Source organism: Helianthus annuus, chromosome 15 (genome assembly GCF_002127325.2).
Source record: "Helianthus annuus cultivar XRQ/B chromosome 15, HanXRQr2.0-SUNRISE, whole genome shotgun sequence".
Classification (NCBI taxonomy): domain Eukaryota; kingdom Viridiplantae; phylum Streptophyta; class Magnoliopsida; order Asterales; family Asteraceae; genus Helianthus; species Helianthus annuus.
Window position 1 is genome coordinate 4,747,961 of NC_035447.2, and position 18,026 is coordinate 4,765,986.

The following is an 18,026-nucleotide window of genomic DNA, read 5'->3' on the forward strand; positions in this document are numbered from 1 at the left end:
TAAAAAGAGAAGTTGAGAAGATTAAGGTGCGTGAGTGAAACAAATGAACTCTCTCATTCCATAGTCAAGCAATATGCAAGCAAGAGAGCTCGACTTCCCAAAAGGGTGTCGGCAAAGAGGGTGGGCAAGTTAGGTCAGGTAATGGGTTAAATACAGTTTTAACAATTACATGTTTCAATCCCTATACAAATGACAAAATTGAGGGGTCGGGTAATTGGTCTAAATGAGTAAAAAAGACTATTTTAATTGGTTGAAAGTTAAACAGGTCAAAGTTAAAATTTATCTAACAAAAAATAGTTTCAACCAAACACAAGTGAGAAAATGAATGTGTTGAGAAATTGGCAATGTTTTAAAATTATTTTACCTCATAACGTAAAAGTAATGCATTTTCAGGTTGAAGAATTCTCTTCATGCATTGATTCAAAACTCGGCTAAGAAAAGCTCTCCTTCAAATCAATAATTGAAAATTTTGGCTATCTCATATATGTAATATGTAAAATCAGCTATCGAGAATAAAATAGTTTTTCTTCGTGTATTAGAAAGATCATTCCTCAAACGTTGTATCCAGTAAGATGGCTAACCCTCTCCCTGATGATCCTCTCTCTCTCTGGCATGTATTATTTAATACATTTTAACTAGACCTGGTAATTCCAACCCAAACAACATAAAATGGGTTTATTTGGACTTTTAAATATTACATCTTAGGTTATTTTGGGTAATAGATTATTTACAAGGGGGTTTAAATGGGCATACTTCAAAATTAAAAAGGTAAGGTATGGGTCAAGATGGGTATTTATTGGCGACCCTTAGACGTGAAGCCTAAGTTTGGAAAGGCCTAGAACAAAATTGATGATATACATGGGCTTCAATGCCAGTAAATATTATATGTTTATGTTAAGCTACCCGCGAAACTCGCGAGATCTTAGGCTAGTTTTTACTATATGCATCCTAGTCATCACTGTCAAATCAGCTTTTTACCAATCCTTTCCACATACACTCTCATCTTTTTGACTCCAACCCATCTTTCCCACATGCATCCTCTCTCTTTAAAAAAATAGTCGTTTGGCTTTTTGTTTTTAGCTTAACATTGATTTTTTAATGAATGAGCCCACCCTCTCTCTCTCTGCACTTGGCTATACTTCCCCACATACATGTCCCTCACTTTATTCTTTACTCCCAAGTGCACCATGCCAACTCATCAAATGCACCCCCAACATGTGCATGGAGCCAGTCTTATTTCTATAAATAAGCCTAAAAAGTGTTCACATGCCAGTGCAACTTTCCGATTTTTGAACATTAGATCTTAGATATATATATTCTCCAATTTTTGAGGTTCGCTTTTGGAGTTTGAAAGGTTTTGCAGAATCTTATTCTACATTTCTACTCGCCTGATGATTGATTATCTGGTTGTAGCACATACACAAAAGAATATGATCCTAATACCCAATATTACATAGTAATTTTTGTTTCAATTATATTATATACCCTTAAAACATGAATCTAACTATTTCTTAATGTATTAAAGAATAGATTGAGCTTTAGTTCGAACTAGTGGTGGCAAGACGTGTCAAGCGAGTTGGATACTTGGATAGCAAGTCAAAGTAAGTTTGTTTAAAACGAACCTTTTATTTATATACCTTGTATATATTTAATATATATATTGTATATCTTATTGAATATTATTATTGTTATAATTATTCATGAAAAAAATATTAAATAAAATATATTATGTTATTTATATTTTACAAAAATTACAGACATAAAAACAATAAATATATAGAAATAAAATAATTACATAATTATATAGAAACAAATCTATACTATATAATAAAAGAAACCTGATTTGAGACACATGTCACTTAATGAGGGCATTAATAATGTATAGATAAATTTTAAATTTTAAATTAAAAAGATTTAAATATTATATTCAACTTATTAAATAAATAATATTACACCGTTGTTTTGTAACTTATTAAATTTATTCAATAAGTGGTGTAAAACAATATTAAAACTTATTGTTGAATTTTTTTTATTGTTTTGTAATTAATAAAGTATAAATTAGCAATATTTGTGTGCATAGAGGTATGTAACTCATGCTTTGAGAGGTTTTCAAAAAAAAAAAAAAAAAAAAAATGTTTCACTTCTAACCCAAAACTATTTATTTTTCTACTTTTAACACCAAAGTTCTCATATAGTGAAATTTAACCTCACAAATTTTGTACTTTCAACTTTGGTCACCACACTTTTCATATTTCGTAGATTTTTCGTTTTAAATTTTGCGAGTTAACACGGCGTTACTTGTGTGTGGTTCAACGGTTTAACATTTCATTTTACGCTTCGTACTAGATTTTTCGAGTTAACACAGCTCAACGTGTGTGTGTGGTTCAACGTTTTTATGTCGTCTATCGTTTCCCCGTTTTACAGGTTCATTACAACGCCCAGGGTCCTAAATCGACTTAATGTATTTTTAGATAAGTTAGATATATGTGTTTTAAAACAAGGTAAACTTTTAACATACATATTTTTTTCTATTGTAACTAAGATGTAGAGGTCTGTGAAAGGTATCTTCACATTCGGAATGTCATAACTTTTTTTTTTTAATTTAGATTTACTTAGTTGTCGTATGGTGTCTCATGTCTTTATTTTTATTTTTTCACTTATATATATGTTTTATTGGTTCAATTGTACATGTAAAGTATTACACTATACATAGTATTTTCTCAACTATAGTTAATTGGTTTTATTGATTCAACTTTTCTCTATTCATTTACATTACTTTTATCTGTCTAGAAATCCCTTTTTTCAGACCTTTCAAATGGTATGGGACATATTACATTATCAATAGTTTTTATTGGTTTCCTTACTATTGTGATAAAAGTAATTATTGCGTACAATTCATATTGGTTTATAGCTTTGAATACAAGCATACCTTATATTAATGTTAATGATAGCGAAAGTGAGGAAACTATATTTGGATGGTAGAAAATATAATATTATGTCAACATTAACCCGTCAGAATAATCTATTATCAGATAAAATCAGACACGTTACTTTGAACAAGAAAATGTCACAATAAATATTAGTAGTGGTACAAAATTTTAAGTTCCTATGACAAATCCTAAAACAAATAACAGATCATATTATTATGAATGGCTATACAAACTTCAATATTTATTTCGTATTTGGTCTTCATATTATTCTATATTATATATATACTTAGATCATATTATGAATATATTTTTTTTTATTTCACATTATAATTATGATTCACCCCGTGTATTACACGGGGCAATAACCTAGTAATTACATAATTTATAATTATTCCGATAGCATTGGGAGCCTTATGATTTTTATGGAGAACAAGTAACGAGAAATTCTGTAAAGGAAATAATTAGAGTCCAAATAAATTATGTGAAGAGATAATTGATGTTTATTTCACATTTAGTTTTCTAGTTGTGTCGTGCGCAACCCACATACCTTAAGTCTCGTCAATCCTCTTGCGTCACGTCACTCAGTCCATAAATTATTATATTTTGTTTTAGTTGCAGGCCCAGAAAAAGAAAATAAGTAGTAAACAAGTCAAGATGCACTTATATTTTCCTAAGTTAAATGAGCTGAACTCAAGCTGAGGTGAGCACAAACTCTGCTCAACACGTTTATACCCCTATTCAAACCGGACAAATGAAGATTAATATGAAATCGCCAAAGTGAAACTTGTTTACTTTTTTTTGGACGGCTAGATCACCCGGTTAGGCCTTTGGCCTTTGATCACCCATGTCACAAGTAGGAATCCCGAGGTTGGCATATTATTGCCAGTTTGAACTGGTGCCACAGTTCGCTCCCCCCAAGATTCGATCCTAAGACCTCTCGAACAGAAACCCCACATTAGTGAGTAAACCTTCCCACCTCTCCCAAAACCAATTGGACTGCAGATCATTGCCGAAACTTGTTAACTTAACAATAATATATCACTTCCTTTACATACGTGAATCTAAGTAGACCCACGTGCTTAATAACCATCGTTCAATAATTGGAGCTTTAATTTCAATTTATTCTTTATTTCTTTGGCAAATGCCACTTTACTTCCCTATAATAAATACCCACAAATTGATACCAAATTAAATCACTACTTTCTTGAGCTTGATGGCTAAAGATCATTCAAACAAAAGTTTTGCTAGGGGTTCATACAAGAAGATGACGAAACTCATATTTGGTTTTTGTTGTAGACTTTCACACAATCGCGAAAACAACATTCCAAATCAGTCACTATCAACCTCCAACTCGTCACCACCATTCGCCTTGAACCAACCCATTGTTATTGAAGTCATCGAGGCTCCAAAAACCGAGACTTTTTCTACTCCTAAAGTCAAACCATTCAAAAAATTTGTGCGTTTTTCGTCTAGCGTCATCAGGAGAAGTGAAGATGGTGATCGGAAGGAGTTGACTAAAAGTAAGACTTTTAGTGAAGGGAAGTATGATAGTGATAGTCATATTGGTCGTACAAAAATTAAAACGAGAGTTCCGTTGATTTCGGATGGAAGTACCAATCCTAGGCGCTAAAGCTTCACCGACAAGTTTTCAAGTTATGTTAGCCGAATAAAGCTGAGATCGAGAACTCCATCTAGTGTCAGTACTCAGTACCTCTAAATAAGCCTGTATATCAACATGCCATAATTGTGGAAATAAGAATAGGCGACACCATGGTGGAATGCGGCGGCAAGGTGGTGGGTGACCTTTACCTCCTTTCAGTAGGCTTATTCAAAACGTAGGATGTGTGTGTTTTATGGTTGGCAATTATCAATCATGTGTCATTTATGTTGCCAGTTATATGCTTTTGTTACAACACGTGTTTTCATAGAAGAATATCATGCAACTGATGAATCGTACACAAACTGCGCTATACCTGGACCGCTTCCGTTCTTTGTCCATGGTATGAATAAAGTCGGTTCTTAATTCGCTCTGGTTGGGTTCTGGTTTGGTTTTGCCCCCCCCCCCCCCCAAAGCGGACAATATTTGGTATGAATAAAGTCGGTTCTTAATTCGCTCTGGTTGGGTTCTGGTTTGGTTTTGCCCCCCCCCCCCCCCCCCCAAAGCGGACAATATTTGGTATGAATAAAGTCGGTTCTTAATTCGCTCTGGTTGGGTTCTGGTTTGGTTTTGCCCCCCCCCCCCCCCCCCCAAAGCGGACAATATTTCTTTTGTTTTAATAAAATGATGTCGTATAGATGAGGAACCATGTTTAAATCACTATCACAAAAGTTTTGAGTTCGGTAGTTCTAAAACAATGTCACACAAGTATTATTTTTTTCAAACGAGCTCGAACCCAAAATTCATACACCGTCTTGATTAACCTCAACGGGACAAACGAACCTATTACTTGTACAAATATGATACTAGTTATACAATATAATAAATAATTATTACATAGTAAATATCATGCACATAATAAGAAGGGTAAATTACAATTTTCATCCTTTATGTTTGTATCGGATAACAATACCCTTTAACTTCAATAATTACAATTACAATCCTTTATTTGTAAAACTCCTAACACCCTAAATCCTTTAGCACAAACCTAGTTTACTTGTAAAACCCATTTACAGATAAATAACAATATATATCACCTTAAACTGAACTCAAGGTCGAAAATTTACTCAAAAGTTGAACTCAAGCTTTAGACACAGAGTTCAAGTTAAGTCAGTTAAACAAGTCAAACTCAAACCTCGTTGACATCCCTAGTGTAAGATATACTTTAGCGAGAAGGGTAACCGGGTGTTTGGATCTCTTGTTTGAATTTTTTCACTGCTTGTTGCGTTTTGATAAAGCAAATAAGCAAGGCGTAGTGTGTTTGGGTTGTGCTTATCGAAACGTATTATTATTTGTGAGTGAAATTAGTAGTTTGAAGTTGCGTGTAAATACAGTTTAATAAGCAATCCCAAACACCTCGCGATAATGTGCATTGATGGATTAAAACAAGTATATTGCATATATTCGTAAAAACTTAATTACATTGCATTGGTGGTTTTCACAGGCTCGTCGTCATCTTCTATATCCCAACTCAAATCTTCATCATCTTCAGCAATATTTACACGCTTTAAGAACTCACCTTTCTTCGCGGTTTCACCTTGAACGACATGTTTTTCGTCATCCTCCCCAATATCCCCAATTTCATCCCACTCCAGATCTTCATCCGCCTGCAAATCTTTACCAGATTTTTCTTTACAAACAAGAGTTTCATCAGTTTTTGCCACCGATTCGGCTTTCTGATTATCAGAAAGACTTTCATCAGTTTTTACCACCGATTCTACTTTCTGATGATCAAACGCGCCTCCACCACTCAACTTCACCGCCTCCACACCGTTCTTGTCATCAAGACGATCTTCACCACCATTTTTACTGTACTCACGATTTTGATCAACTTTTGGCACATCGTTCATGTTAACAACCGCCACATCACTATTCTTGTTCACATGATCATCATCAACAACATTCGAGGTTACAGTTTTAGAATTATCACTAGAATTATGTTTCCTTTCGGTTTCTGGCAAACGAGTTTCGTCTTCTTCATCATCAACATCCCAACTCAACTCTTCTTCATGGTCAACACTCAACGCTCGCCTAACGAAATGAGCTCTCATCTCTTCCTGCTGTTTAAGCTTATTCACCCTATAGAAATACCTACACCAAAAACTTACATCATCAACCGGATTCGGAACAACTTTTTTATAAATTTCTTCAACAGATCCACCACCTCCAATCAATTTCTCAATTTCACCTTCCATATCACTCAACACAAAACCTAATTTCCACTTATTATACTCATCTAAATCCTCAGGATCATCACAATAAGTTCTAACATCAGGTTGAATCGCATTCAATTGAGACTCAAAACGGTTATACACTCTAGAACTCCGTACAGATTCCGAATTAACGGAATTAACAGAATCATCAGCATCAGAAGGTTCTAGAACAACATCCGTACCTTGCGAGATAATCTCCACCGTCGATTTCAACACTCCGTCGATCGCCGACGCTCCGACCTCGATTGAATTCGGTAGATCCTTCACTGCGCGATTCGCAACTTCACGGAACAAATCGGATTCTTTCCTCAAACCAGATCCGAATTCCTTCAGATCTCTACGGTAGGTTTCGAGTACGGATTCAGATCTGGTGGTTATAGTCTTCACTAGGTCTCCGAAGCTCCATAAACTGCCGCCGGTGCTGCCGGAAACCTCGCCGGAAGAAGCGGAATCCATATCCGTGTGTTTAGATTCAGATTTTTCGGTTTGTTGATGATTTAGAGGAGAATCGGAGTTGAAATTGCGGTTATTGTCCGTATTTTCAGGCTCTAGATCGTCTGATAAGATAGATTTGAAGAAATTCATCTTGAACTCGATCGATTGGATGACTTGTGATTCAAATTTTGTAAAGAATGCGTGTGATTTGCTTGTTGAATCACGTTAAGAATGAAGATCCTCTAGGGTTTAGAGAGTGTGAGAGAGAGAAAGTGACGAGATAACTACCAGACTGTTGAGCCTGGAGACACGTGGAATTGCTTCTGACGTCATTATTGGCCTTCAGTAATACCAAATCCAAATGGCCCAAACTTCATTTTATTGCCCATTAAAAGTATTTTAAGTTTGCTTCAAAAGTCAAGCCCATATGTAAGCGCATGTTTAGCTAAGTTTTTTAAAAACTTATTGATTTATTTACTTAATAAAAAAGCTAATAAGAAATTTTAGTGTTTGGCTAATATAGTCCTTTTTAAAATGACTTTTTAAAAAAAAGAAAAAGAAGTTTTTAAAAAGTTAATATGTTGTGACTTCTTGATCAACTTCTAACTTTTCAAATATCAAATTACCAAATTACCCCTTATTTTAACACCCTTATATGAAAGAATGTCCCTTTTAGTCATTTTACATCAATAAGCTAAACCAAACATTTTTTAAAAAACAACTTATTGACTTATTGGCTTTTCCCACTCCATAAGCTATAATCCAAACACTTATTTTAATAACTTCTTTTCAAAAAGTTATAAGTCAATAAGTCCTTTTCCTAAAAGTCCTTTAACTTAAATAAGCTTAGCCAAACATGCCCTAAATATACTTACTATTTAATTAATTAATTGATTGATTATATTTTGTGGATCATCATCATACTCTGCAAATGTCACAACTAATAAAATTAAGGTAGAGTTTGAGAAGTGTAACATATAGACAATGTTACCTCTATCCCATAAGAATAGAGAGACTGCTTCCGGTGAGACCCCCGACTCCATAGTAGTTTTACATCAAGTCTTGGACCTAAGCAGTGGCGGAGCTTGACCAAAAGTTTCGAGTGGGCGTAAAGTGATGGGGCCCAAAATTTTTTTCCCTATCGTTATGTTTCGGGTCAGGTCGAGTTGGCTATTCGATTCAAGTTGGGTCAAATAATAATAGTTCCAAATAAAACAAAGTGTATATTTACCAAACTACCCATCATTTATATACAAAGTTTATAAATATTTAGGATATACAATTTAGGAAAAATAATCGGGGAGGCAATCCTATATAATTTTAAAATTTTCGGATGAAAAATCAGAACTTACACTTCTAACCAAAACATTGGGGTGGGCGGGTGCACCCCCGGGCACCCACTATACTTCGCCATTGGACCTAAGACACATATCACTAACAATCAGGACAGATCGATTGGTGCATATACCTCCGTGTTTTTTTTTTTTTTTTTGGCCATCAACGCCACCACATGATGCATTATTAACCGTCCCCCGTTTTTAAGTTTTTAACCTACGTAAAAACTAATTATGTTAAATGCAACTACAAGGTTTAATTGACTTCCTCTTAGTATATGATCTAGTCACCTCGAAATCAAGTTAATTTAATTTTGATTTACTTTATTAATCCTTTTTTGATCTGTTTAATGTTGATTTGTTGGTATTAGCAACTTGCTAATAATTTTTTTTATCCCATAAATTGATATAAATACAGTTTTATTTGTTTTAAAAATATATGAATAATGATTTTAAAACTTTAACAAAGTACAAGCTTAGGTGAGATGTTTTGTAAATAAGAAATAACTATATCATAATTAGGGATGAATTCGGTACCAACCGGTACCGAAAATTCCAAAAAATGGGTACTTGTATCGAAAATACCTGGTATGGTACAGTTCGATACTTGTACAAACCGATATTTGAGGGTAAAAACCGGTAAATACCGGTATCGTACCAAACCGGTACCGAAAACACTCAATATCGGTTCTGAACCCATACCCGGTATCATATACTCATCCCTGGTCAGAATATATCATAAGGTAATCCACTTTTGTTAAGTGATATGAAACTTTATATCTCCAACAAGTTAGGAATGATTCTTAACTTAATTTGTAGACAATGGTACTAGTAATAATTAACTTCATTGTAAGGTTTCAAGATTCTCCATACCAACACATGTATTTATATCATCCTTGAGTGAGAACTTGCTTATGATCCCATAATCACCAATATAACACTAAACCAACAAATCCAAATATGCAAGAGCAAACCCAAAGCCCATCGAGGTCACTAAAGACTCGATCATCGACTCGATTTCTAATCCCGCTGCCATTCCGCTACAGTCATTAACCTCAAGAATCCCTAGACTTCCAAGAATAGCGAGAGAGAAAGACGACTACACGAAATACTATGTTCCAAAAGTTGTCTCCATCGGTCCTTACCATTTTGGGAATTTGAATCTTCAATATGCCGAGACACTCAAGCCTCGTTTGACAATGAGGCTCCTTAAAGACAACAAGGAGACCCTAAGGCGTTTGTTCGACAATCTTAGTGAACCAGAAACAGTGCAGCATTTAAGATGCTTCTATGAAGAAAACTCGACAGCCAATTTCTGCGATATGGAGTTCAGTAAGACGATGTTGCTGGATTCTTGTTTTATTTTGTATTACTTTCGGATATTTTTTGGTGGGAGTCTTGAAGATCATCCAGAGTTAAGTCGCAAACAACTAGCCACTGTTTATGAAGATTTGTTGTTGTTGGAAAACATGATAGCCTATGAAACGTACTGCTGCTCGATTTATGACGCATGGGTTACATCGTACGTATGTCTTCTTGATTCTTTGATTGATGACGTTGAGGACGTTAAGGTTCTTAGAAAAGCTTGGGTGATTCATAACCATTTATCTAGCGATAAGGAAGTCGCGACATTATTCGAGGAAATAGCCATAGACTTATTTCCAAACAGTTTAGCATATTATGAAGCTATGAACAAGATACAAACACATTATGAAAGTTTGAGTAACACACTTTTCTCCCAACTAAAGAATGAATGTTTCAAGAGCCCGTGGGCAATTTTCGCACTTCTTGGAGCATTGATTGCTCTTTTTCTTGCTGGTGTTCAAACTTATTTCACCGTTTGGAGTCCGGAAAGCAAATGCGACGATCTTTGCGTGTTTCTAAAGATGAATCATCACTTATAAGGAGGGTCTATGAGTCAGTCAATGGTTCTTATTCTATCTTATGGTGTGTTATGTTTGATTTGTGTGCTGCAAGTCTATTTATGCAGTTTTTATTTTTATTTTTTATTTTATAAAATAAGATCATGTTTGTTCTAAGTGCAACTAGGTGGTCAACTATGTTGCTACTTTGGAAAAAAAAAGAAGTGTGCCATATATCTCTACTTAACCCATTTCACCACAACTTTTTTACAACCATTTCACCATCACTGTTTTCAATCAATTTCACCACATTTGATTTTCATGCGGATGGTTATTCGTTTCCGATTAAACTCGTGGGACCTTCGTACCGTCGCCGTGCAAACCCCCCACCTTCATACTTTCGACGATCATCTTGTTGCCGTGCAAACCCTCAGCCTTCAAACCCTCTAGCTTTTGAAGTCTGTTGTCTACAACATCCCAATGATTCGACCGTGGACGAGTTGAACTGGGTATATGATTAAGAGCATTCACATCCAATCCACTAAAAATATACATACATTCTACTAAAAAACAACTCCTATATCAATATATTTCCACTAAAAACAAACACTTTTTCTCTCTCTTTTTCAATATATATTACATTTTCTCTCTCTTCCACTCACAACCACTTTAAATATATATTAAAAAAGTATAGGGGGTGAACAGTGTCCCCCCAAATATACAGATGAACAGTAACATTTTCTCTCTCCTCCACTCACAACCACTTTTTATACTTCTTATATTTTAAAAACCCTCCACACAGATTTTGATGGTTTGGATGAGAATGCTCTAAATCTTTAGTCAACTACAATTAGCTGGAATTAGAATTGGGGAGGGGCATCATCATCCAGTGGCCAACAATCCTACATTGACGAAACCCATTCCGACACAAGAAACCTCTCTGGAAGCAACCTCTCTATTCTAAAAAAAAACCATCCAGGATAGATTGTCAAACACAATGTTTTAAAAAGCGGTTTTTAAATCATACCGGGTTGGGCTTTAAAATGGTTCAACCAGTTGAACCGGGGTGTTCCGACCGGTTCAACCAGGTTACTAGTTAACCTCATAGTTCCATTAACATACAAATTTATCTTGAAAAATAATCTAATCTCAATTAAGATTTGTGTAGATCATGGTTTTATCTAAAAACCAACTATCTTTTTGTAAAATACTAAGTATTTTAAGAGCATTTTTATTAAGAGTAAACTGCCAAAATGGTCCCTGGGGTTTGTTCACTTTTGCCACTTTAGTCCAAAACTCAAACATCTTGAATCTGGGTCCATATGGTTTCAATTTTGTTGTCATTTTCATCTAAAAGCAAAATCTTGTCATATTTTTCAGTTAACATCCAACTTTTTTGTCTTTTTCCTCTCTTAAAATGAAGGGCAAAATGGTCAGATTTTTTTTAAAATTTGTTATAATAAAACGTTAAAAGAGCATTTTGCCCTTCATTAAAAGGGAGGAAAAAGATTAAAAAAAAAAGCTGGATGTTAACTGAAAATCTGACCACATTTTGATTTTGAATGAAAATGACAACATAATTGAAACCATAGAGACCCAGATTCAAAAGGTTTGAGTTTTGAACTAAAGTGTCAAAAATGACTAAACATCCGGGACCATTTTGGCAGTTTACTTTTTTTATTAACTATAAACAATGTTACATTGGACGAGGTAGATAACAATTTCAATGATGGTGATGGAATATTGGAATGGAAGACATTATGTTAATTACCGGAAACATGGAAGGTCGGTCAATATTACCTTAATATCATTTTTTTTAAAGTTAAAAAAACAAATTTTAAGATAATACAAACCAGTTCATCAGTTTTAACCGATAAAACCAGATTTACCATGTCACACCCCAAATTTCCACGTGTCACTGGTGGGCCTGGTGGGGGAGTATCGTGACGTAGTTGATATCATCATTGTCAAACAACACAAATTATAATGCACAGCGGAAGCAATGAAAATAGATTTACTTCAACCATTAAATGTAATATCAAAGTATCACAAATAGTCGAAATAGATCCACAGGCGGATCGAAATAAAAAGGAGAAAATTGTTCAACAGATAAATGCATCCCAAAGTTTGCGAGACTCTACGATGCTAAGGAGAAGCCAGCCTATTTCGTGTAGCACCTGCACTTAATCTTTTTGAGGAAAATACATCAGTTACACTGGTAAATACAATTTAACTGACTCATTTTGAAAACGTTTTGAAAATTTATTTAAATGCACATGGCACAAAACTTTTTGTAACTTGGGAATAATTAATCAAAGTTAAACTTGTAAAAGAATTACATGTTCGTTATGCGTTCTCTGACACTCTAGGTTTTCCCGAGCGATTATCTTGTAATATCATTGTGTGTATATACGTTATTTAATGAAAGTTACGTGTTACCTTGATGCCCTATGTGTGATCCTTGTATATGTAGTATATATATATATATTAATGTATGTATTGTTGTGGGCCGAAACCCGACTCGAGACCACCTGGTCTCGAGTAAACAGTAACAGTCGGGCCGGTTTGGGCTGCATCTCCTTAAGCCCATGAACCGGGTTATAAAACCCTCACATAAGTCACACCTTCCTATTCTTTGGACACTCAAACCCACAATCATTCTCACACTCTCCTTCCCACTCTCCTCTCATCTTTCTCTCACTAAAACCCTAGCACAACACCACAACCTCCTCCCCTCCTTCTCGGATTCAACCGGCAACAAAAACACCCTCGGATTGGCTCGGAATCATCACTCGAAGGCTTCATTCTATCACCTACTTGAACACCTTTGTGTCACTCTTGAACCGGTTAGTGCCTCTGTTGGTTCCTATTGTCTAGTTACATGGAAAAATTGTTGTCTAGCCATGATAATGATGCTTGCTTGATGATTAGAGTATCATGTTTCGATTTATTTAAGCGATGAAAAGTTCCTTTCATGAAAATAGATTACGGCTAGTAGTTGATCATATGTGTTAAAAATTGTTAATGTAGAATGATACATGATTTGAATGATACAAACATGAATTGTGGATTGATGAAGTGTAACTGCTGAAAAAATGCTTCCAAAGTTGCGAGGGAAGGGCTGGTAATACATGTTTCGGGTCGGTTATGAGGGTTTTAAACGTGATGAACAATTTGAATGATTAATGATGAACTAGATGAATGTGTTTTGAATATTTGAAATTTGCTTGTTTGATCTGTTGTGATTAGGATTCAGACAACAAAACATGTTTATGGCATCTTATTGGGTAGTACAAAATCACACAAAAACAGAATTTCATTGGCTAGTACAGTGGACAGGTTCTAGAAGGATTCTGGTGCACGTAACTGTGGTTGCGAGTCGGAACCCTTGGTTGCGACTCGAGACCAAGGCATGACAACTCGAGACGGACTTCAGGGACTCGAGACCGGCAAGGTCTCGACTAGAGACTTCATGATCTCGACTCGAGACTGGACTCGAGACCTCTGAGATTGCGACTTACAAGCAGCACACTCGAGACCAAAACGTGATTCTTCGAGATCTCCCGGTTGCGACTCGAGACCGTGTATTCTCGAGTCGAGACCACCCTTGTCTCGACTGGGCTGCCTACGTGTTATTGGGCCACGACTTGCTGGGCTATCTGTTGACTGGGCTGCATGTGTATCCGTTACTGTTTGTTTGTGAAAATGTTAGGGCAGGCCCAATAACCCAACTGTTTGAATGTATGCATGCTAAGTGTGTTTATACGTGTTTGATATACGTGATTACTTGTACCCCAACTTGACCTATATTTGGTAACCATGCTAGGACGTGGTGACCAACGTGATTGACCGGGTAATTAATCTACCGAGCAACCCAAGGTGAGTTCACAACCTAAAGCATGCGTTCCCGGTGGTTTGGGAAACGGAACTAAAAACAATGCTATCCCCTTATGAGGGATACAACTTACTTTTCTTCCCTTGTTATTGGGAACCTTTAGTTAATTACTGTTTATACGGATTGCAACAAACGGCACTAAACGAAACTCTATCACTCAAGTCCCTACTACATAATACCGATTAGTCGCAGGGGCCAGGCGAACGGGTTATTAGTTGATAGCGCTATTTAGGTCTTACCAACCTCACACCGTGCCATGGTATGGGATCGGTCGTGAACTAATGTACTCAGGCATCCGTCAATGATGATAGAACATTGACATCGGGGCGTCCTGCGGAAACGCAACGGTTACCTAGTGTTCGGTATTGGAAAAAAACAGTTTAGTCGCTAACTTTTGGGGTAGCTCCCCATGGCATGTATAAAATGATAAATTAACTGGTGAAACAAGTTTTTGGTAATTAAAACTGGACAACTAGTGAACTCACTCAGCATTATTGTTGACCCCTTACTGCATGCTTTGCAGGTAACCAGTGACTAAGGAGCTTGCTGCTTGGGGATGTGTAGTGTTCGTCTACCCCTGTGTTGGGTGTTAAATAATCATGAACTACGAACCTTGTTTAAAACTGTTTTACTTATGCTTCCGCTACTTACTATTATTCGAACTTAAAACTTTAAACTCTGAACTTGATATTTGCTAATCGTTTGGTTAGTAAATATTACTTTGGTTATTAACTCAATTATTCAGTATAATTGGTGGCTGGATCCTGGTCAGTCACGCCCTCAAGCGGATGGTACTCCGCACGTGGAATTTGGGGGTGTGACAGATTGGTATCAGAGCCATTGGTTATAGTGAACTTGGTTTTAAAAAGGGGAAAAATCTTTTTGAGAAAAACCAGACTATAACCCGTGACTCGTGACGACACTACACTCCAAGTGCAAGGCTCGACTTATCTGACCTCATAGCTCGGACCCATGTTTACTTGCTTGTTTTGTCTTATGCTTTCTGCTCTGCTATACGTACTAGTTTGCCTAAGTAGATAGATATGCCTCCATTCTTCTATCTCATTCTCGCTATATTACGACATAACACTCATACTATGTTTTCTGGCTATGAAGACGATGAGTGGACGCGGACGAGGAAACGTCAACATGACTCAGGCTCAGTTCACTAACCTGATCAACACGGTGGCTGCAGCTTTCGCAGCTCACCCTGGAGGTAAGCTCGTTGTTTTAGGATGTTTAGATCCTACCGCCGCATCGTCTTTTCACCTCTAAACCCATTTCGCTTCACTCCTCACAACAGGTCAGCATGCGCCCGTGCAACCACGTGTTTGTACTTTCAAGACTTTCATGGATTGTAAGCCTCTTCCTTTCAATGGCACTGAGGGTGCCATAGGTCTTCTGCACTGGATCGAAAAGGTGGAAGCTGTCTTCGCTGTCTGCGAATGTCCCCCTGCTAATTGGGTGAAGTTCGCTACTGGTACTCTTGAGGGTATTGCGCTTTCGTGGTGGAAGGCGCAAATTCAAATGCTTGGTTTGGAGACTGCTAATGCTACTGCATGGGAAGATTTCAAGGATATGATCAGGGAAGAGTAATGTCACAGGGATGACATCCACAAACTCGAGGACGAGTATTATGGTCTCAAGATGGTTGGGTCAGAGATTGAGACCTACACCAAGCTGTCCAACGACTATGCTGCACTTTGCCCAAACATGTCCCGCCCCATGTACCGAAGGATCGAATTGTACATCAAAGGCTTAGTCCCAGAAATCAGGAGCCATGTAACCTCGGCCAACCTCACTACCATACAGCCTGTGGTTCGTCTTGCTCACAAACTCACCAACCAGGCTGTGGAAAAGGGCAAGTTGCCCAAACGGATCAGTGTTGCGGAAGGAACTTCTAGTGATGGTAAACGAAAGTGGGATGGAAATCAGGGCAAGGATGCTAACTCTACTCAGGCCCCAGCTCAGCAAAGGAAAACCGAAAACAACAAAGGCCCTCAGCAACAGGGTGGCTACCGAGGAAGCTACCCTAAGTGCAACAAGTGTAACAGGCATCACCATGGGGCATGTAACAAAGGTCAGTGCCAGCGATGCAACAAGATGGGGCATGAAGCCAAGGATTGTAGAAGTCAGTTCCCAGCAAGGCAGAATCAGCAACCCCAACAGCAACAGCAGCAGGGAAACAACCGCGGATGTTTTAAATGCGGGGCAATAGGGCACATGCGAAAGGATTGCCCTGAACTGAACCAGAACCGCAACAACAACCAGGGAGCTGGGAACATCGATCAAAACAACAATGCGGGGAATGGTGCTAGAGGAAGAGCTTTCGTGATTGGAGCTGGAGAAGCAAGGAATGACCCCAACGTCGTGGCGGGTAAGTTCCTACTTGATGGTCGTTATGTTTCTGTATTATTTGATTCCGGAGCCGATGCTAGTTATGTATCCCTACGTATTAGTAAGAAGCTTAAGCACCCACCTGCATTATTAAGTTCTAAGCACATCGTCGAGATAGCTAATGGTAGAAACATCGAGGCTTCGCACGTAATCCACGACTGCAAACTAGAATTGTCTGGTCAGACGTTTAGTATCGATCTTTTCCCTGTCAAACTTGGAAGCTTCGACGTCGTCATCGGTATGGATTGGTTATCCAAACATCGCGCTGAGATCCTCTGCCAAGAAAAAGCAGTTCGTATTCCTCACCGCTCTGGCAAACCCCTCATCGTTCAAGGTAACAAAGGCGGAGAAGTTACAGGCATTATCTCGCTCCTAAAAGCCCAGAAGTGTTTACAAAAAGGGCACACCGCTATTTTAGCACTTGTCACCGACACGCACGAAAAGGAAAGGAGGATTGAAGAATTTCCAGTAGTACGTGACTACCCCGAGGTATTTCCTGAGGAACTACCTGGACTCCCTCCCCACCGTCAGGTCGAATTTCAAATCGAGCTAGCTCCCGGAGCAGCGCCCATAGCTCGTGCGCCTTATCGACTAGCCCCTGCAGAACTGAAGGAACTCTCTACGCAATTACAAGAACTATTGGATAAAGGATTTATACGTCCAAGTTCGTCACCCTGGGGAGCACCAGTACTCTTTGTTAAGAAGAAGGATGGCACATTCCGAATGTGTATCGACTATCGTGAGCTGAACAAGGTTACCATCAAGAATCGTTACCCTCTCCCACGCATCGACGACCTGTTCGATCAGTTACAAGGATCGAGCTACTATTCTAAGATTGACCTGCGATCAGGCTATTATCAGCTGAGAGTTCGTAATGAAGACATCTCCAAGACTGCGTTCAGGACTCGTTATGGTCATTACGAGTTCCTCGTCATGCCTTTTGGAATGACTAACGCGCCTGCAGTTTTTATGGATCTCATGAACCGAGTGTGCAAGCCTTACCTCGACAAATTCGTGATTGTGTTTATCGACGACATCCTGATCTACTCGAAAAGTCAAGAAGAGCATGAACGACACCTACGCCTTATCCTCGAACTCTTACGCAATGAGCAATTGTATGCCAAATTCTCGAAGTGTGACTTCTGGCTTCGAGAGGTCCATTTCCTTGGGCACGTGGTCAATAAGGACGGAATTCACGTCGACCCCGCTAAGATCGACTCAATAAAGAATTGGCCTACGCCCAAGACTCCAACCGAAGTTCGCCAATTCTTGGGATTAGCAGGATACTATCGCAGATTCATCA

At 37.7% G+C, this 18,026-nt stretch overlaps 1 protein-coding gene across 1 annotated transcript; it reads right to left on the reverse strand.

Annotated features, from left to right (window-relative positions):
- Positions 1 to 5,928: 5,928 nt before the first annotated feature.
- Positions 5,929 to 7,599, reverse strand: LOC110910270 (BSD domain-containing protein 1). Its single transcript, XM_022154968.2, has one exon. The coding sequence runs from the start codon at positions 7,383 to 7,385 to the stop codon at positions 6,006 to 6,008; it is 1,380 nt and encodes a 459-aa protein (XP_022010660.1). The 5' UTR covers positions 7,386 to 7,599; the 3' UTR covers positions 5,929 to 6,005.
- Between the last annotated feature and the right edge of the window lie 10,427 nt (positions 7,600 to 18,026).

Excerpts from the sequence above, each read along its gene's own strand:
- LOC110910270 (XM_022154968.2), bottom strand. The coding sequence starts at position 7,385 with ATGAATTTCTTCAAATCTATCTTATCAGACGATCTAGAGCCTGAAAAT.